The sequence below is a fragment of the Diorhabda carinulata genome, chromosome 3 (assembly GCF_026250575.1).
Source record: "Diorhabda carinulata isolate Delta chromosome 3, icDioCari1.1, whole genome shotgun sequence".
Lineage (NCBI taxonomy): Eukaryota > Metazoa > Arthropoda > Insecta > Coleoptera > Chrysomelidae > Diorhabda > Diorhabda carinulata.
In genome coordinates, this window is record NC_079462.1 from 24956051 (window position 1) to 24978099 (window position 22049).

A 22049-nucleotide genomic window follows, 5' to 3' on the forward strand; every position below is an offset into this window, starting at 1 on the left:
GCTAATCGATTTAGAATTAATCGAGTAGTTGAAATCGTTTATTTTGCCTTCCAATAGTCATGCAAATAGTGGTTATACAACCAGCATTACTTGAATGTTTGGAATAATAGGCCACAATATAATTATAATAAATACATTATTACACATTATTTAAAATTTGAGTTTCTCATTTATCTAATGTTTAAAATAAATAAAATGCGTGAATTTTCACTTCACACTGAATTTATTCCCAATTCTAGTAGCATATCTTCCACAATGCGACCAGGTACTTGAGCTATAAATTTTGTTTTACCTTCCATTAGCTTCAAAAACTGTTTATTATTCAAAAATTCGTGACAGAGCACTTCTTTGTTAAATAGACGATTTCTACAATGCAAATAAATATCGCAAACAATATCAAAAAATTGTTTGTCATCGGAAGTGAGAACATCAGCTAAACTTTTAATCAACACAGTGGCAATGTCTTCAAACAATAAAAAATACATCAAAGGAGGATACGTCAGGGGCTCGAAACCTATAGCAATATTAGAAAATTTCGGTAAAATATCACTCGCTTCAGATGAAGTTTCTTTTCCGGCGCTTTCCGACACATCTATTATCTGTGAACTTGGATCTATTACTTTTTCTTCAACTGAATTTTTTGAATCTTCTTTCTCGGTATTCAGAGTTTCTTTCGTTGGTGAATGCAGTTCTTTACTTTTGACTGTAATCAATATATCTGTTACTTCATTATCATTAGTAATTTCTTCTTCTTTTATGCCTATATCTGATTTTTCTTTTTCGTTTTCTTCTTGTACATTTTCGATACTATTTTCTAGTTCTGTGATTACCACACTGTCACAAACATGGACTGTTGTGTCAATGATATCGTCCAAAATAGTTCCGACGAATTGCTTATTAGCTTTTATTTCTTCTTCTCTCAATTCCACCTGAAAAATATGATACAGTTCTCTTTTGTCGCAAAACAGAATTAATGTGACCACTAATGATTTAAGTTAATGCTTTGTTAAATATCACAAATACGGTGAATTTACGGGGGCACTTTAAAAATAATGTTAACGTTAAACTTTTGCAAACTTATAAATTATTTAAAATTTATTTTATAGTCTTATCTTAGTTTTGCCTGGAATTTGTTCTCGAATTTGGTCTGGAATTATTCTTTATTTTGATTTATTATCTATTTTTCTCAGAAATCTGAGTTCTGTACTTTTTTTATTTTTATGTGAGTGTTCATATCTCAGATCTAAGACATTACAATTTATTGCATGTTGGAACGTCTAAATTAGTTAAGCGAATATTTTGGTCGATCACAAATTGTTATTCGAAAGAACCTCTAATTTTCTCTTAGAACATGTTCTAAGAATTTTCTAGACAGAAAACAATAAACTAACAAGAAAACTTTTCGAGAACTATGGTTGGGTTAATAGTAAGCAAAAGTTATAGATAGAACGCACTTTTGAGGACTTTACAGTTACAATGGGTGCATTTCACTAAGCCTTCACGGCGCCTGAATTACTCTTTTAGGCGTTTTACATAGCGACTACAATCCTTGTGTTATGCATTAAGAGTGGGTAAAACAAACTTTGTATTGCTTACATTGCTTTCCAAGGTACATGTAGTTATGTATCTTGGAACAATCCTCTTGCTCCTTAAAAAGGACAGTGAAAAAATAACAAAAGAACAGAGGAGTTTCTAAGAACTTGAGAACAAATTGTAAAAACTAAAAAACAGCAAAGTTTTTTCTTTTATAAAAATTATGCATTTAAATAATCAAAGTCTTATTTTTTTTTAAATAAAATTCACACTCATAGGTCTTCCACTTGTTGTCAATAATATCTGCGCATAAATTATGATCCCAACGACAACACATAATGCACCGGCTCCATTTTCCCCCACCTTTATCAGCATTCATTAAATTTCCGCACTCTTCATCTGCACTATTCTCATCTGATGACACTTAATGCTTCTTTCACTTTTGGATAAGGTCTCCACTACCTTATATTTTTTTTGCAGCTTTTGGCTCAATTTCTTTAAACGACGAAACTTTTGGAGTTGAAATTTTCCCCAAATTTAGGTCTTTTGTTACCGTTTTATTATTTTTTTTTTCTTGTTCCTTCTGATTTCATCATTCTCTGGAGTGTCGGTTACTATAATTGTTTTCCAGTCTTCCTCCCTTTCTTTGTGTTTTTCCTGGCTAGTGCTTTTGGAAACGGTTGTACTTCTGGCGAAATAAATCAGTTTTCGAGGGATTCTGCTCGATAGTCAATGCGGTGGAAAAATGATTACCACTATTTTTTTCAATGAACGTAATGAGTTATTCTTCAAAAGTATGCTTATCAACTTAATTTTGTTCAGTCTCCATTGTTACAATAAATGATTTATGTACAAATTTTGTATGAATAATGCTAAAGCCACTAACAAAAAAACTGCTGGTTAGCACTAATTTAAGGTTAGGTTGCTTATTTACAATTCGATCGGCGACGGCGTATTCAATGGAGATATGTGTAATTTGCATGTCTAGCATGGGCATATATGTGGCAATATGTCCACTTAATTCGGCGGCGGGTCGAATTCTCCATCTACATCTAACAGATATATTCCGGAAGTTATAAAACCACTTAAAATATTGTTAGGCGTGAAAGCTCGAGGAAAAGCAGTTCCCGTAACCTCCGCTATTGAGTAAATGTCAAACGTTTTTCCTCCACTACTAAACAGCCAAGACTCTACACCTTGATTTTAAAATGTTTTATGTGGGCCATATATAGTTAAATCAAGTGGCTGGAGCCTGTTTGACGCGTTCCAAGGTACATGTGTCGATTTTGTTTCAAGGTACAAGAGGATGCATTTTTCAAATGTAATAATTTTATAGCTTAGAGGTTATGTTCAAAACAAATACTAGCACGCGTTCTTCCTTTGAACATTTAACAAACTTAATAAAATGGTCTAGAAGTTTCGATAACAGAACTGTTCATTTGGCCAGCCAGTAGGAGCTGCAGCTCCGATTGATCCAGGAGGTGCCCAAATAGCATTCTGTCTTCAAAAAAACCTATGGGGGATATCAGCATTGGCTCTCTTCTGGGCTGATGTTGCACTTCCTGGGATTGCTGGATTTTCATTACATACAGCCTTTAAGGCCTCTTTTAAGACATCAGGATTTAATGGATCTCTCTTCTTACCAGTCTTGTTTCGATCTCTAAAAGAAAAAAACAAAAAAAACTAACCGCCTGTACCATGGAACGCGTTCCAAGGTACATAAGGGATTTTGTTCCTAGGTACAAGAGGATGCATTTTTCCAATCAGTTGATTTTAAAGCTTTGAGGTTATGTTCAAAGCAAATAATACTGCAAAATTACTTACCAATAGTCGCAAGATGTAACTAAAAACACCACTTATCCACAATCATTTGCCGTTAGCAAAAAATCTCACTATAAAATATTATTTACTTTAATTTCAATTTTTTTATATTACTGCTACAAAGCACAGCCGATTCACTGCAGACTAGAATACAACTATGAAGGGTGAATAGATTTGTCAATTATGATGATTTATGGATTGATATATGGAGATACTGGTTTTGAGTTTAAACCGTTTCAAGATACACTACGTCCAAGGTACAACAGTCTTCCCTATAATATTTGATTTTTGTACAATATACGCAATTTTTTCATATTTTTCATTATTGTGATATTTAACAAAGCTTTTGCATGAAGAATTGATTATTACTTCTTTTTCGTGTACTTTCCTCTTGATCAAAGTTTCTTTGATAAACAATTTGCCAATATCTTTATTCCAGCATACTGATCTACCATTTATCAGTGCTAAAGCTTTCGCTATACCTTCTTGTGTACATTCTCCTTTACAAAAGTCCAGTAACATCGCCGTATAATTACATATCTGTTGATTAATTCGGTACAGATCGAATAATAAATTTTTTATTTTGTTCAACTCATTTGAATCATCAAATTCGTCTTCAAACCAAAACCGTATGTTTTTGAAACAATCTCTGTCGATTAATTCGGTATGGTTAGGATCGAATATCAAAAACTGGTTCCTCAAACTTATAATATCTTCGGAACTTGGAATCTTCACCGGTAAATTGTAAATGATGAAATCCTTCCAATGGATATATTTCTGATTGTTGAACAATCTTCTGGAAAATTCTGTAACGTTCCGCCCGCTTAGCTTTCTCCACTGCGGTGGAACAATATTTATTTCGTCCGTAACCACGACATCTTGAAGGACAAAGGTGAACAGCATGTTAGGAATGAAACCATCTACGGCTAAATCGTGGAAAATTTCAATAAGACTTTGGAGTTGTGTGCTTGTAAAAATGAAATCCGGTGGTAACGGTTCAATTTTTTTAGGAGGAGGCGGCTCGAACCAGATTTTTTCGGCGTTTATCAGTAGTTCATCGTCTTTGAAAATGAGTTCTTCTTGTATTGGAACCTATAATAAAATTTGTTTAGATTATGGACTATATAAACATTACGGAAAATGAATCTTCATCAACAGAAGATAAATATTTGAGTCCCACATTTATAGTCGGTACTGGCCCTCACTGAACTCTGATTATTACTAAATTCAAGACTCGCAAAGAGCTTCGTTTTGACGTCGAGCCTCTTCAAACATACATTGATCGAAAGTTTGTATTCCGATCCTATTTACAGTAATGGAAGCCTAGTATTGTCATCGTGATTAAAAAAATGAATGAATTTTGCATACGTCTAAATTTATGTAGCTTTTGTATATCAAAATTCAATGTTAAACAATTAAATTGATATGATATTTACGAAATAATAAATAAAATTTGTTTTTGTATATGTATTTTTTTGCTTATTTTTATAACATTTCGGAAAACTTAGTTATGAAAGATATGAGCTTGACTTTTTTGCACCAAAAAGTACCTAATTCCTCCAAAACATTCCACAAATCTAGAAAGCACGGCTAAGCTAACGTATATTGCTATGTAATGGAATATATGAACATCCACTTTCCATTTCTTTTAAGAATCGCGTGAATTGTCTAGGAGTTAATGAAGAACGACCAGCAATGTAGTTAACATCTATAACAACAATATCCATCACGGATTTTAAGCTTCCACTCGGTACCTTCGAGCATAGACTGTCTAGAAAAGTCCGAATCATAGCAAGTAGGCAAAAAATCTAGTCTAGTTTCTTAAAGAATTCTGATAGACTATTTCCTTCGAAAAATTTAAGCCAACCAAAAAGCTGTAATATTTTATGTTTACCTAGCAACGATCAAATTTCAGCGATAATACTGCACTAGTGCAAATTATCGATAATTTGCACTAGTGCCAAATTTTCGTCTAGGATGTAAACTCATTTTGAAATATTTTTTCACGAACAAAACTGTTGTCAATAAGTTACCGTAGATACCAATTCAATGCCAATATGATGATCGTCAACTACGGTATAATTTAAAGAATAACAAATTTTAAACACAGAATTAAGTTTATTTTAAATTAAATTTTTCTCAGGAAATAGTCTGCCAAAATGCCCTCTCGTGCATGTCAAATTGTCTCATAATTTCCTCTTGTGCGCATTCGCGCACTCGAGAAAATTAAATTATCGACAATTTGACATGCACTCGGGACATTAATATTGAATATCTTCTCCTCTTGTAAATCTTTCGACTGGTAGCAGACAGATCAGTTCTCTTCTAACCACATGGTTATTGTCAAAGTCCCACGCAACGATTGTCAACCGATAAATGTCATTAACATCCAACGAAAGACTGAATATCCGTGTTGATGCTGGTACATCTTCAATCTAGACCAGTATTGCTTGCTTATTAGAGCAATCATCTGCACTTTTCATACATTTCCCATCAGTGAAAGCTCTTCCCATTTCCACCAAAGATTGTCCAATTTTACAACTGCATTGGGTTGCTTGATCCGATCCTCTCCGTTCTAATACCATCAACTCAAAACTACGATTCAAGTCTTTTTTGAAAATGTCATGACATCTGGAATACTCTTCTACAAGATATGCATATAGACTCAATTTCTCTGCGGAACAAAACCGTCATCACTTATCTAAGAGCCATAACATTAATGGCGCTCTTGTACGCCCTGATTGATAAAAAATATTACAATTAATGTGTCCGTCCAATAACAACATCTGGTATTTATTTTTACAATATATCGTACTAAAACAAATAAAGTCTAACTGAATATACGTTTCTATAATGGTATACCCGCTTCCTAAAAGTTGTATTTGCACGCTTTATCGACTATAAAAAAGCTTTTGACTGTGTGTCACACCAAAAAATGATCAACATCAAACAGCAACAGTCAAAATCAAAGAGTCCACATCAGAAGAGATAGCAATAAGAAGAGTAGTGATAGTAGCCAGTAGCCTTCAATCTCTTATGGACGTTGTCGTAAGATATAGTGAGCAATTTGGCCTAAAACTATGAACAACATAAGGAATCTTCTGGCAAACCGCAACCTCAGCCTGGAACTCCGGACCAGCATGCTTCGCTGTTACATCTTTTCTGTTCTTCTGTACGGATGCGAAAGTTGGAAGATGGATGCGGTCACAGAGAAGAAAATTGATGCGTTCGAAATGTACGCTCCTGTAGGCGAATGCTGCGGATATCTTGGACGGAGCATAAGACAAACATAGAGGTCCTACAGCAAATGGGTAAACATGAAGAACTTCTCACGACAATCAAGGGGAGAAAGTTGCAGTACCTAAGACATATAACGAGGGAAGATCGAAGGAAATCGATCGATCGGTCGTAGACAAATTTCATGGCTGAGAGACTTTCGCAGATGGCTCGGGCAGACGTCTAGAGAAATTTTCAGAGCTGCGGTTTCACGTGCTACAATAGATATTTGGATGTCCAACCTCCGTAGGGAGGTGGCGACGTAAGAAGAAAGAGACGTTTCCCCTAAAGCCGTGGGAATGCCGCTAACCGAGCGTTGGAACAGCCTAAAATCGCTTGCTCGCGTCTAGAAGTGTCTCTTCGCGGTCGCCGTCTCTCTATCCTGGCCTGACATCACTTAGCTACTTCGCCAGATTGTGTACAGTTTACTTCACGAATTATGCGTCTCATTTTAAATTGCCAGGCCTCCCAGGTCGAGCACGCGTGCCGTAGGTTCCCGATTCAAGGATTAAAGCTTCAGGGTATTGGCAGAATGGAATAATCTTCCCAGTCACAGATATGAATTACAAAGAATATGTCTGGGTCGCAATGTCTAGACAATTGAATATCTTGAGCACCCTATGAATGACTTGATGAGATCTCACACAAACTTTGTGTCAAAATTTAAATAATTTGATCTAGAGTATGCCTCCTATACTTAAAAGCCTCATTCCTGCTAAAGGTAACGAGAAATAAAATTTTTGTTTGTTAAATCACTTATTGTAATTTTTCGATTATTGTGGATTACTACAGTAAACTTTTGTTACATTAAATTATTAATATTTTATCTATTTAAATAACATATTTGACAATATTTCGAACTTATTTAGCTGTAGCATTTATTTGCACTCTAAACACTTCTGATTCTGATTTTGGAATTGACCATAAATGAGTAAAACCAGGAATATTCAATTGAGAGTGCTCAAATTCTAATCTGTACATATTTTCTTTTTATTCAGTGGTCAAAAAATTGATTTTTATTGGCCGGCCATTGAAAATTTGCAGACTATATCAAATGACATGATTAAAAATTAAGACTTGTTAAAAATTTATTCGTTTGAATTTAATTTAAGAAAACGAAATAACTTTTCGGATCTGCTTTGTATTTTGCCGCTATTTGTACCAACTTTTTACCATATTCCGATATTTTCATCAAACATTTTTTTAATCCATTTTCTCCCTACTTGGATTTAAATTGAGCCCCGAAGATACTTTCTAATGTTTCGCCAATCCATATTCTTCTTCTCTTCATATTTGAAACACATTTTTACGATACCCACTGTTACTTATATTCTCATCAATTGTCCGTTTCGATCACTGTAGTTACCAATTAAAAATGTTCTGTCTTCTTTTAGTATTTTTACTTTTTCTTCGTATATATCTCCTTCTCATCCTCATTTCCAGTTGATGCTTATGCAGCTTTAATGAATATTGATACATAAAGTGTCTCTTATGGTCAAATCAAACCATTAAGAAAGATGAAAATAATGAATATGAGCTACTTCTATTACAATTTCCAGACATATTAAACATAATGTACAAACCTCTTTTTCTACAGCAGCTGAGAAAATATAACAAGCCGTTTTGATACATTTCATTTCTTTCTCATATCGAAATCGAATTTCTTCAAACAGTTTAAGATATACACGTTTTGCGGTCTTAATTATTAATTCGACATTCTCAAACATATCGTGTTGTAACAATTGAAAATAAATCTCGGCTCGGGCTACTTCGCCTTTCAAGGCGCACAACCATTCGTCAAAAATAATGTCTTGATTTCGTTTCACAATTTCGCTTGGTTCGAAAGCTGTCAATAAAGTTTTAGCTCCTAAAAAACAAAGCTAAGTATTACCATTAATCTAGTTGTAACTATTCTAAATAGATTCTCATAATTGACTTGTAAAGCATTTGATATATTTTCAAAATAACATCGCAAAAATGCATCAAGAATCTCCGACTGATTCAGCACTCGGCAATTTTCTTTTCATTCATATTTGCTCTAATCCGGTCATTCGCCGACCAGTTAGTTTGTCCAACATACTTTGTAAATACTACCCTAACAAATATAGTGCTACATCCTTGGGATTGCCCAATAATACATTAAAGCAATTGTGGTAGCGTACAAACAGTTTGTTCAGTACTGGAACGTGAAATGACTTATTCAGGAAACATTAGTTTTCATAGATCGCGGATCTATCAACCGAATTTCGTTGGTCGTCAAATCCTCAAGTTTTGGCTGCAAAAATATGATATGATATTTTCACATAACGTTGAGAATTTTTAATTGTGAAGGGTCCAACACCTTCTTCAAAATTAGAGGCAATTTTTTGCACATGGTCTTGCATCATGTCAAGCGGCCTTTAGAACAAAAATCGACATTTTACTTCTATTCTAATGGATATCGGGATAAAATATTTTCTGTATTTTCTTTATAAGATAAATAAATACAAACCTTTCTTATTCTTCTTTGCTTTTGGCTTTCCTTTTCCCTTCGTATTCTCGGGACAAAATAATAATTTCACTTTATCAAAATAAGCAAACGCGATATTATCTCTTTTTTGTGCATACGTTACAGCAGTTTGATATATTATTCTTAATGTATCTTTTAGGAGCTGTATTGTTCTGCTTAAGTTTTCATTAGTGGTTTCTAGTAAGAAATCGTTTACAATTTTATGTATAGATTGGTTCTCTAATTCAAATTTAACTAGATTTTCTCTAGACATAACTTCTTCGCTAGGGACCTGCGTAATCAAACCAGTGAAGTAGTCGTTTATAAATATCAGAGAATCCATGTGTCTGTCTAGTTCCAGTTGAAAGCCACTGATATAATTATTCACCAATTCTATCAGCTGCCTTGGTATCCAGCTTTGATAAATCAAAGAGTGTCTTTCTTGTTCTCCTGCTATCAATTTTTTGTCACACAAGTCGAACAATTTATTTCTGATTTCGTTTATTCTACAACGAATTTGTTCAATATTAGTACAATAAGAAGTTACTTTAGTGAAATTTTTTGCTTTTAATCTAGTGTTGGAAGAAAATGTACGAGATAACAAGATACATCTGTACTAACTGTGCAGCTGATTCATTCAGTAGTATCATGAAGATGTGGCAGCAGAATTATTTGAAAAGTAGTTTAATGAACAGCTTTTACCTAACATTCCACCACAGTCAGTAATCGTTGTGGACAACGTGTCCTACCACTCCAGGCAAGTCCTCAAGATATTGAATAATAGTAGTGACAAAGCTCAAATTTTAGCATTTATGTAAAAAAATATTCCGATTCCTGTCATCACTTGTAAAAAAGGCCCAACAACCAAAGAATTGCATACTGATATTAAAAGTTTAGAGTTTCTAACTCGAAACTCAAGGGACAAGCAATCTATTGGTGAAAGTGAAATAAATTTACTTCGAGACATTATTAACATTATTTAATGAATTTTATCCTTTTCGATTAAAAAATTCTACACAATTTAATTAAAAAAATTAGTTATTTTTCTTTTAGATTTTGATTCAAGAGATTGAAGATCTATGATATTATCGATGCTATGTAGAGATGAAAAAATATCACCAATTTCTCTTCTGATCTCTCTAAAGACGTTCTCAATGTATCAAGGGCACGTTTCGCATCATTACTTTGTCTCGTCATCAGAATCGTCCTCGTCTTCATTTCGTACACTTGTAATAATGTCAGAATCAGTATAGAGTCCGTACGCAGAAATACCATCATCAAAATTAACAAACTCATCGAATGTCACAGGTTGTTGAATATTGAAGTGCGCAGTAACTAGAGACCATTGCTGCCGGATGTTCGAATTACAATCAGTTTCAGACTGTAATTCTAAAGAGGTGACATCTGCAAAACCTGCTTTTTTGAAGCAATTTTCGATAGTATTTTTACTAATATTCTTGCATGCTTCATCTATGAACCTAGCTGCATGTAGAAGTGTAATACTTGACTTTTGTTTTTCTTCGATGTCATAAATAATTTTTTTACAACCTCCTTTCGGTAAAAGCACTTGAAATTTCTAATGATTCCTTGATCAAGGGGTTGAAGTCTTGAAGTTATATTTGGTGGCAAAAACTGTAATATTTTTTAAAGGTGGCAATGTATTGTGTTAAACAGTAAAGTTTTTCACTTTTGTTGCTTCATTTGTTTTTCGGGGGACAATAACCATTCAGTGAACAATTCTATCGTCATCCATGCTTTTTTATTGGATCTGTATTCAACTGGTAAAGATTTCACTTCTCGAAAGCAAGGTTGTTTTGCTGATTTGCCAATCAGAAACGACTTCAATTTTTCAGTACCACTTGCATTGGCGGCTAATAGCACTGTAACTCTTTCCTTGCTGTGCTTTCCACCAAAACATGATTCAGTCTTCAAAGTTAATGTGCTGTCAGGTTGACACATGTAAAATAAACGTAAAATTATATAAAAAGAGCACGTGAATCTGTACATCGGCATTGAAAATGTCATCAAAGTCATATTCTCTTATTATGGTTTGCAGTTGCTTCCAATCGTCACACGTGTCCTTGTTTACATCGGCGCTCTAACCGCAAACAATGCCGTGCCTCCGCTTAAACTTCTGCAGCCAGTCGTTACTAGCTCTAAAGATGTCACAGCATAAATGTTTTGCATATTGTTCAGCTTTCTCGCGCAAGATTGGTCCTAAAATTCTGGCATTTTCGCCGAGACACTGCTTAAACCATTTCAACGTAGCTTCTTCAACACTTGGCTGTTCAGCCTCTCTCTTTCTTTTACGACTACAGTCATCTTCGAAAAATCGAGATAAAATTTCGTCTTAATTTTTCAAAATCGTTGACAATGTGCTACTAGGAATGCTAAAATCTTTTGCTATGTGAATACGGTATGTATATTTATATGCCTTTACATTTTCGCTCCTCGAGTTGCAGAGACTTGTGATTGTCGCTTCGAGTTATAAGAGGCTATTAGGGGTAAATATTGAAAAATAAAGAGCTTTGTCGGTCGATCAGACTTCGAGTCAGACAGAAGTTGTGATTTTACATCGATTTTTTTCGAGCTAGAGAGGATTTCGCACGGACCAAAAATTTTTTGCGAGTTGGAGAGGTTTTCGAGATAAGGAGGTTCGAGTTAGAGAGGTTCCACTGTATTGACAAGCTGTGCTTAATATTGCTTATTTCACCCTATAGAGTTAATATGGATAAACGTAAAATCAGAATTACCAAAATGTAATCAGTCTCCAGAATTGAGTAAAGAGGTTGTGGAACTCGTAAAGAAAATTCTAGCAACAGACCGCAAAGAGCTTTGGAAAAAACTGTGTTGAACATATTATCAAAGAAGAAGATGAGTATGTGGTATCACCCTCTTTACAATCCATCATAATTCAATCAAATGATGACGATTCTGACACCATTATTATTTATAAAGATACTTTAGAATTAAAATGTTTTTTTTCTTTTGTTTTATTTGGAAAGAATTTATTTTTCTTTATGGTTTTGCTTCGAAATTTCGTTTTTCCTAAAAAAACAAATGGGGTACAAAAAGGTCTCAGTTCACGTCTGGTACCCTGTTTAAACCAAACGCCCTTACAGGTAGATACATTTTACGTTTATTTACGTTTTATAATTTAATAATCAGTTGTAGCAACTTAACGAGGTATAATAATGATTTTTTTCTAAGTTCCAAGTAGGACTACAATTAAGTGCATCTGTCTAAATAACGGCGTATAATGCCGTCCAATTCAGGATGATTCGATTGACTTTTAACGAATACTTTCTCGCATAAGATATACATATTTTCAAAAGTATTTATAAAAATAATAAATTTATGAAATGAGGTATCTACGCCTATGGTAGATCAGACAAAATTGTCAGCAAAGGTTTCGAACCAGTTTTTATAATCTGCAATTGATATCGGAAAAACTATACTAATTTAGAATGTGGTTAGTTAGAAAAAATACATAAAATAAAAACAGTTGATTTATTCGAATATTTAAGAGCAACAATAACAAATAGAAACCAAAATGGACTAAAATGAATAAAACAATAGCAACCACGATAGCCAACCGTCCCCAATTTCCTGGGACATTCGCTTGTCCCGTCTTGTCGATTCCGGGACACGGATTGTCCCAAGATTGAGAGTTAAGCAGTAAAAATGTAATTAGGAGAAATGATGCTTTGCTACTAAATCGAAATCACTTTCACGTGCCCTCAGGAGGGAAAGTTTGAAAGAATTCATGGAGGAGGCTAAAATACAATGTCCGAGGATACATTGGACGTATTCAAAACACGTTTGAAACTAAAAATCTGTGCTCCACGAAGACGGGATTCTCAATCCTGAACATGTTTTATGATCAACGCGAACGTTCAGGATATCTACCGCGGACAAAGCTAATAACATTTATTTTTGTGAACCAAAATTATTGAATAAAATTTTAATGCAATGTTTCACTTACAAGCAATGTAACTCCGCTTTAAATTCGTTGTCTCGACGAAAATCGTAATCAAATTTATTGAAATTCTCTTGAAACTTTACTAAATATATTTGCCTATCGTCCGGTTTGATAATGTGTTTATTCATAATTTCTTGAACGTATTTAATGTAAGGCATTAATAAGTCCAATACGTTTTTTTTCATAAACAACACTTGAGTCATATCGTTGATAAATACTTCTTCTAAAGCCGTCCATAAATCTGTTAGTATATTTCCGATTTTTTCGGACAATCTCAATTTCAAGTATCTCCAACCGGGTTCACCGGGTTTCGCTGGGTCCTCGATTTCTTCTTCCTCTTTCTCTATTTCTACGATTTTAACTTCTGGGATTTGAGTTGTTTTGTCTTCAAAGACAATTGTAACACCTTTCTTTCCTTTTTTGTCTTTCCCGGCCGATTTATCCTTCTTACTTTTCTTCCCTTTTTTACTTTTATCTTCCACATCTAAAAAAATGTTTTATAGATTTGGAGAATCTCTATGACCAGGGAGAGAAGAAATATTTGAAATACTTCAAAACCGTGATATAAATCTGAAGATTAACACGTCAAGCGATATTTGTATCCTTTTGGATACAAGTAACCTTGATCAATTGGGCCATCTGTACCCAATTGGAAACAAAGGACTACTTTTACTTTAGGCTGGCTAAACTCAAACAGATGCAACGTGTTCGTTTAAATGTATAGGGCACTTATAACGCATGGCCTGTTGGTCCAAAATTTGGTTTTGGCCACAGAATTTTGTTTTGTGGATAATGAAATAATAATTTTTTAAAAAAAAGTACTTTGACTATTAAAAAACGTTTTTGTTTGATTGGTCTTCTGCGATTGATTTGCCTGATATTTTCCAACACTTCTGGCAAACAAATGCTGGTGTACCATTCAGAAATGACCGTTCTACGTTGCTCTAATGGGGGTGGCGACAACTTCAGTTATTCTGAAAGAACAGGCGACCATTTGCTCCGAGGTGCTTCGTGCGCGATCAACTTTTGTTGGATTTGGGTCTTGAAAGGCCCATATAGCACGATTGATTTTTTTAGCATTTATTTGCATCAATTTTCACGAGATTTTTTTGAGCGATTGGTAAATTTTGCGGTATCAAGTCTTTTTGATAGTCAAGTATTCGTGCAATATTAATGTATGCGAGTGGAACTTATTTCGAAGTATGCCTCAATCTCACCATATGCCACATGACGATCTTGCAAGATCTAGCAAGTAGCAAGCCTCGTATTTATATTATTTATGTGTTGCCACGAAGTTTGTTTCATCAAACGGCCTACAACTAGTTGTAGATATTCATTTATAATGAGGGTGGGAAAAAAACAAACTTGAACCTGCCTGTCATGATGATATTTTTGTCAGTAGAATTGACGAATAATTTCTATATTTAATGTAATGTATGTTCATTAATTTTGGAAATATCAATATTAATAAAAGTATATATAATTATTGATTAGCGATTGTTATACAATATCAAATATTCTTACCGGATTCCGCACCAGCTCCTGCATTATCAGGTTTTTTGACTACTTTCTCAATTCTTTCTCTTTCCACTTTATCACCCGCTAATACAATCTTCGAAGTTTTGTAATCCACTATTTTTTCTGCTTCAATACAACGGATCCCTTCGCCAAAAAGTTCGATAGATGATTTGGGGGGTATACTGAAATCTCCGATTATCAATTTTCCCAACTGTTTGATTGTAGAATAGTCAAAAGACTTGTAATATAAAGAGTAAAGGCACCCCATATCGGAATAAAATTTACTTATCATTTCGGAATCGTCCCCTTCAGGTAAAACAACATCGCTAGGTTGCCGGATGTTTTCGAGAATCTCCTCGTCTAAATTAAATTAATGAATACAGTAAGACATTCATAAAGTAGCTTACTTTTACTTTGATGAAGATAATGAATTCTTATTACTGATTACTTATGTTTTTTAATATAATTATTTAGCAATTTTTTTATAGGAAAATAATATTTTGTAAATAAATGTTTTCTATAAGGTGGGTCGCGAAACAATTCTCGCACCGGGCCGCGGGGAAAAAAGTTTGGAAACGCCGCGCCAATCCATTGCTGCAATAAGATAGGCCTGACTTATGGAGTTAATTGACTAATTATCTATAATTTTTATATAATTCAATGGATAGTACAGATACAATTTTGATTTTCATTTCAGTTTTGGTTTATGGGTTCCGCCTTTAGACGCCTGTGCTGACCGTTAGTGCTATACGAGGTCTGGCTATTAAGTAACGAAACTGATTACGAAAAAGGGTTTTATTATAAAAATTATAAAAAACATTCGAATGTTCCCCTTCAATATACTCCCCTCCCCTCACCACACTCCTTTCCATATGTTTTTTCCATTGATCGAAACAGTGCTGGAAGTCCTATTTCGTTTCCATTTCAAAACAGATTTTATCTTCGGAAACAAAAAAAAGTAAGACGGGTGTTCGAGCACTGGAGTGCTTCACAGATAGCGCGTTAAGGGCAGGTGCGTTGTCTTAGTGCAAAATCTACGAGTTGTTCTTCCACAACTCGAACAGTGTTGCCAAAACTGACAATTAGTAAATCCGGTTGACAGTCCGACCGTCTAGAACCCATTCAGTTATCACGAATTTTGATTTCGGCACGAGAAAAAAAACACACTTTCGTGTCAAACCTCTACTGCGCAAATACTATAGTGACGGAAACGTGTTTTGGGACGTGCGTAGACAAGAAATCTAGATACCCAACGCACTACTCGTTTTTTACCCCACCCTCTAGGCGCGAAGTCTCGTTATTTAATAGCCAGATCTCGTATGGTGAATTAGTGATTTCTGTTATTAGTCGAATTTTTCAAGGAAAAATTAGACTATTACGGTAGGCACGACTAGAAGAAAATGGGGGCACATCATTTTTCCCATGTTTTGAGACCTCCTGAACACGATTATGATGGTTTTTCGAATGTCTGTAGTTTATATATCTGTTTAAGCTACAATTCTTATTTTCGTCTCTCGAGCAATTGCTATGGGTCCGATTTAGTTCAAAATTAGCATACATGGCTTTTTTGGCGGCGGATTGATGTTATTAGAGTTTGGTTGAAAACAAATGAGGGGTCGCAGTGCAAAAAAAGTGGTTTTTGACCTTTGCTCACCTCTGCAGGTCAAACGAAAAGCGACTGAAAAATGAAATTTCACATGTAGGTTCAATTAGTTGCGAGATGATTTCCTGTCTAAGGTCGAAACTTTCCATCTCCACCCCTCTCCATTTTATGGTCATTTTTGTTATATTTTCTTATTTTTTGGCCAGAAAAAGTTTAACTAGAGGGTTCGAACTTCGCATGCAAGTAGGGGTGATGTTGAAGAATTGTCTTTCTCCAGTTCAAAGTTTTCTTCTTCTGTTCTTCTAGCACAAAACGCCCGAAATCATTTTGATCGTTGTAATTGTTGAACTGGACCGCCTCCTATTTAATGAATAATACGAGTATGATCGTTGCTAGGGTGATTTTTTTTACTTCACATTTTCGAAATTTCTTGTCATTATGACAATTTTTTCTTTGTTGTCAATTGGAATTGAACAAGAGGGTCTATTGAAATTATGAATTTTCATTCGAGAGAGAGAGTTAACTTGTGAAATGAAAAGTTATTGAGGAATAGCAAATTTTCCATATAAAGAAATAAGATTGAGAATTGATATCATTTCCAAGAAATTCATTTTATGGAAAGATTTGTTTGTGTATTAGTTAAATTCTTCATTCGACGAAAAATTCGACTTTCGTGATGGAGCTCTGCTGCTCACGGCTTTTTTGGAATAGACTTACCATGATGTAAAGACTACAAGGTGTGCTATAGCGCACCAGCTAGGAAGGAGCCAATGAAAATTCGCTCCCAAAACGACGCGCCAATTTAAAACATTTGAATTGAATACTTGTATAAATGGATTTTTGCAAAATTTGGAAGTACAGGAAAATTGTAAAAACTAATACAAAATAATAATTTAATCACCATAAATAGATGGAAACAGATGTAATCTTTATATTTAGAATACTTCTTTTACGAAAGTTTTCAATTCAAATATTTCATGTTAGCGCATCGTTTTGGGAGTGAATTCTCATTGGCTCTTGAGAGATGCGCAGAACGAGTCGAAAATGAGCCCTCGGGAAGAGCACACCTTATAGTTTTTACATCATGTAGACTTACCAAGTTTCTATACGAATTTTATGAAAAATATCTAACTATGATTTAATCAATTGAGTTCGTAAGGATGTTTGCTTGTTTTTATGAATGCAGTATTAATAGAATCGATACGTCTCACACTGGGGCGTAACATCAAATTATTGGACATTATAATTGTACGGTCCGAGGGTTGGCCATACGAAAAAAATTAAACCTAAGCCTTCATGATTTGTTAACAAGGATTGATTTCTGTATTCAAATTCTAATTTTGATGTTCATGATGACACAGAAGACATTTTTTTTAAATTGGAAACTCATTATTTGACATCGTAAATTCATTCCACTCTCATTTCCAGCTTTTTCTTAGCTCACTTTTTTGAAAGGATAAAACATATAAGAGGGTTACGGGGTTTTTCGGCAAACCCTAATCTCCCTTTCCCATATTAGAATTCACAAGAAATTTTTCCTTTTTCTTAAGAATGTTTTCGAGCCCAAGATCATGAATTACTCCGGTTATGAATTTTGAAACCTATATGGTTTGTTTTGAAAAAATTGAAAAAGTCGCAATCTTTGTTCATATTGCTATTAATGTTATCTCGAATTTGATTTCTTTATTGACTTTCATGTTTTCACAATTCATGAGGATTAAAAACCATAAAAGGTTCATTACTTATAAAGCAGAATTTAAAACAAAGAAACATTTGAAGAAAAAAATTTTTTGTCTGTAAACCGGTAGGTAATTATTAATGGAAAGTGAACTATAAGCCTTATAGTTAATTTCTGTAGAGGTAGATTTCTAAGCGATTTTCGTTATGAATGTTTCAAATTTTTTTCTATATTTTTCATTGAAAAAACTTAAAAAGTCTATAAAAGTTCAAGCTGCACAAGCTTAAATTATTTTAATATAGTTGAATTATCGAAATTTAGGTGGTTCATTAATTTTGGTTCATCAAAATAGTTGGGATACTTTAAAAAAAAACATTTTCTATAGACGTTCGTTTTAATAAGATAGGAGAATGTTAAATTTAGAACGGCTTGGGTCGACATTCATTTGCCTGGATACTTGTATTGTTTGCTTCTTATCTTCAATATTCAACTAACTGCTCAAATATGTGATCCTACCTTAAACTATACCCTTGCAATAATTCTAGAATTTTGTAGAATAGACAATTTATGTATAGAAACATCTGTCAAGTAACAGATAACTTCTTCGTCAAGAAATATCTAGAGTATAGTTCATTGCTGGCCAGTAAAAGATGGAGCCACTCGATATCTATTATAGTGTCCACTAGATTAAATTATGATCGACGCTGTTAGATGGCGTACAGTTGTGTATCACGTCACCCTATAGTTTCAATTACATTAAGTTGAGACCGGCGTAGGCAGATGGCGTGTGGAGGCGTTTTCTGTCAACACATATTCCTCACACGCTTATACCTTGCCACAGCTTCATCCGACCCCTCTCCACTGTTAATATATCCTGCTCCCTACCCTCTTTTTATATCATATCATATAAATATACTAAAAAATTAAATAAAAAGTCAACTAAATTTGAGGAGAGTAATGATGGATCGAGTTATTTTTATCTTTGGGATATGTGGTATAATTCAGTTTTACTGTAAAATTAAAATTCTATACTACAGTATGACTAAAAAAAAAAATACCAAATATTGATTCTTATCTAACAAAGTTGATAGGTACCTGGACAGACTTGTATAAAAGCTGTAAGCACTGTATCGTATGAAGGCGGCTCAACGGGATCAGTAGGATCAATTACCAATTTAGAATATCTACGTTCATCTATTTCTGTTACCGATAGATCTACCTCAGTAAAACTTCCCACAATATCAAATAGACTTTTACAAATTTTGTTAGATGGTGATACACCAGGTACGGAAATTCCAGAAAGTGCTTCTTCGAGAAGAATAGCCTGATCGAAATTCGTCGGATAGTTTATAAGTACCCATCCTTAAAAAAGGAAGTCAAAAAACTGTTAAATTCAAACAAAAAAACTACCTTCTATATCCGGTTGAGATCTTATATATTCTACAAACATGGATACCAATAGATAATCTGTTAAGGCATGTCCGTTCGATAATTCTTCTATCACTATTTTACCAAGTTCTGCCTGTGGAGACAAAATGATTTTTTCGCAAGGATAAACTTTTGGAGTTTGAACTCGTTTATCAGCATGTTCTATCGGTGAAGTGTAGGTTGGAAATTCCATTTTAGATTTATTTTTAGGACGTTTTTTTCCTTTACTCGGCTTCTGTTTCTTTTCCTTCTTCAATTCCTGCTCGTCCTCGTCGTTTTTGCTATCATCTTCAACCTCGGCAGATGATTCTACCTTAAAAGCGTCTGTACAATAATTTAAAGCGTCTTGAATTTCCACCACAAGGATTTTTTTATACGACAAAAGTTTCGCTAATAAAGGCAAGCAAGCTAGGTCTGGTACACCAGTAACGCATACTTTTATACCTATATTTGATGAGATAGGAGGTGGTGGTAGTGGAGCTAAAGGATATCTTTCGTATAAAAGAAGATGCACTTTATGTCCAAGTACATTCATACCACATTTCATATCATAAACCAATTTTTCATTAGCTTCGATATTATCTAATAACCAAGGCCATTCGAAATTCAAATAACTCTCAAAATCTTTTGCGTCTAATTGATTCTGCATGTTAATCTCGTTTTGTATAATGGTTACCGGAAGTTGAGAATCACTTCTAATTAATTCTTTTGGGGAAACGTTTGCTGCAAATAAATCTTGTCCTAATATAACTTTTTTATACCACGTGTCTATCAAATATTGTGGAGGAGGCTCGTTGAATAATTCTTTGTATTCGGAATGTTTTATTGCTGCGTCTCTAATACCTTTCACAGTGTCATTGCATACTTTTTGTCTTCTCTCTTCCTTTAATTTTTGAGCTTCTGCGAAAAGTACTCTATGCAATTCTAAAGCTCGATCTTTCTCCAAATAATATTGTAATTTCTTCGAATCTAATGAATCTTCTTTTTCTATAAGTTTTTCTTCTATTATATTTTCGTTTTCTTTTTCTATTTGATCTGTTACAATTTTTTTGGCTTTCAACATTTGATTTTTTTGTTTTTTGACTTCTTGCATTTTTTGCAACATTTGTTTTTCGTAAATAGTCTGCTTCGTTATTTTCTCGGTAATTTCTTTGTGAAAATCTTCTTTTTCTTGATTCATTATTCTTCCCCATAGCGTTTGTCGTACGCACTTTTCCAACTCTTTTCTTAATATTTCATTTTCGGCTTTTCGTTTTAATTTATCCTTTATTCTATCCAAGACTATTTGAGCTTCTATAGGATTCGGTTGGAATGTTTTTAATCTACATTTCCGACTCTCTTCTTCTAATTCATCATAAGTTAAATTTAGAGTTCTTTCGGAAATGTTTTCTATTGTGGGTTCGCATGGAATAGTGGTTAATGGAAAATGGAATTCGTTGGATACTTTTCTTTTAGAATTTCCTGCTAAGCATCTATATTCGTCTCTAGCACTTTTACATCTGCTGATTACCATTTCGAATCTGTCTTGAAGCCAATGAATCACGTCGTAAGAATGTTCTATGTATTCCTTGTATTTGTTATCCATAGCTTTAAGCTTATCATATGGGTTCTCTTTTACATTAATCACTGGAAATTTCGGAGTGCAAGGATGCAACTTTTGATTCAACTTGTTGTGTGCAATAAAAGTAAGACAATCTTTTTCGTTCAGTTCTAAAAACAATTTATAAAAGAGACTAAGTGTTGTCAATCCACGACTCTCGACTACATCTTCTATTTCTGCTTGTTTTACGTTAATATTTAACATTTTTAACCAACCAACAATATGTTCATAATTCTGATAACAAATTTCTTTGGTATCACTTGGACGTATTTGTTTCAATTGATCGTCATTGATGATTTCGTAAGCTCTAAGAATTTTACTAAGAAGAAAGCCATCTTTTGTAATCTCGCAAAATGTCTCGGGTCTTAAGTTTACGATTATTCCTAGTTTGTCTTGAATCCACTGTTTTACTATTTCGCTCATGGTTAAAATTTTTTTTTTCAATTTCTACTTGTCATATTATTTTAGTAATCAAATTAAATGTCAATCAAATAACTGTAATCAAATCAAAGCAAAGAGACATGTATGGAATTAAAGACAGCTATAGATTCTAATTCAAATAGCTATCAGTACAAGGGTTGCTAGTTATGTTTTGAGATATGGCAACACTGATTTGAATATGTCATAACGTTTGATTGACTAGTTTAAAATTTTGGAAAAAAATCGTAATACATGGAAAGCACTTCATTATTGATAGATGACATTGTGCACAAATTCTATTTAAAATTTAATGCGAAGTTCGAAAATAAAATGAAAGATATCAGATACTGATCAAAATAAAAAGTTGAAATCCACTTCTGGTATAAACGGAAGGACATTATATTTGAACTCAGTGTCGTCAAAAACCTATACCTACTTTCAACCAAAATGTTGTGAACGCTTCGTAGTCCATCAGCGCCTGATCCAAGACCGGCTGACCCGTACCTTTATCCGGGGCGGCGAATTTTGGTCATTATTGACAAAATATTGATAATCACTTAATCAAAATATATATTTGATGAATTTTTCTTCGATTAAATTCGACATAAATTCATATTTCTTATTTAATATTTTCTAAAAAGTAATTTGTCATCGTTTCTTCTGGGGGGCTCAAGGGATATAATGGGGCCTATATGAGAGGCC

At 33.9% G+C, this 22049-nt stretch overlaps 1 protein-coding gene across 2 annotated transcripts; it reads right to left on the bottom strand.

The window, feature by feature from the left end:
* Positions 1 to 27: 27 nt before the first annotated feature.
* On the bottom strand, positions 28 to 21495 carry LOC130891175 (sperm flagellar protein 2-like). Of its 2 annotated transcripts, XM_057795772.1 has the most exons (8): positions 19310 to 21495; positions 18995 to 19261; positions 14625 to 14978; positions 13104 to 13584; positions 9122 to 9624; positions 8214 to 8497; positions 3724 to 4446; positions 28 to 929 (listed from the first exon to the last, which is right to left on the bottom strand). In XM_057795772.1, the coding sequence occupies exons 1-8, from the start codon at positions 21348 to 21350 to the stop codon at positions 213 to 215; spliced, it is 5370 nt and encodes a 1789-aa protein (XP_057651755.1). In that variant the 5' UTR covers positions 21351 to 21495; the 3' UTR covers positions 28 to 212. The 2 variants fall into 2 exon arrangements, with proteins under 2 accessions (XP_057651755.1, XP_057651756.1); XM_057795773.1 differs by lacking the exon at positions 18995 to 19261.
* Positions 21496 to 22049: the final 554 nt, after the last annotated feature.

Bases quoted from the DNA above. Each gene is read 5' to 3' on its own strand.
- LOC130891175 (XM_057795772.1), bottom strand. From the start codon at position 21,350: ATGAGCGAAATAGTAAAACAGTGGATTCAAGACAAACTAGGAATAATC. The intron at 14,979-18,994 runs GTACCTATCAAC...AATTTAATTTAG, and splicing joins TTTTATACAAGTCTGTCCAG to ACGAGGAGATTCTCGAAAAC. The intron at 4,447-8,213 runs GTTTGTACATTA...ATTTTATTATAG, and splicing joins CAGCTGCTGTAGAAAAAGAG to GTTCCAATACAAGAAGAACT.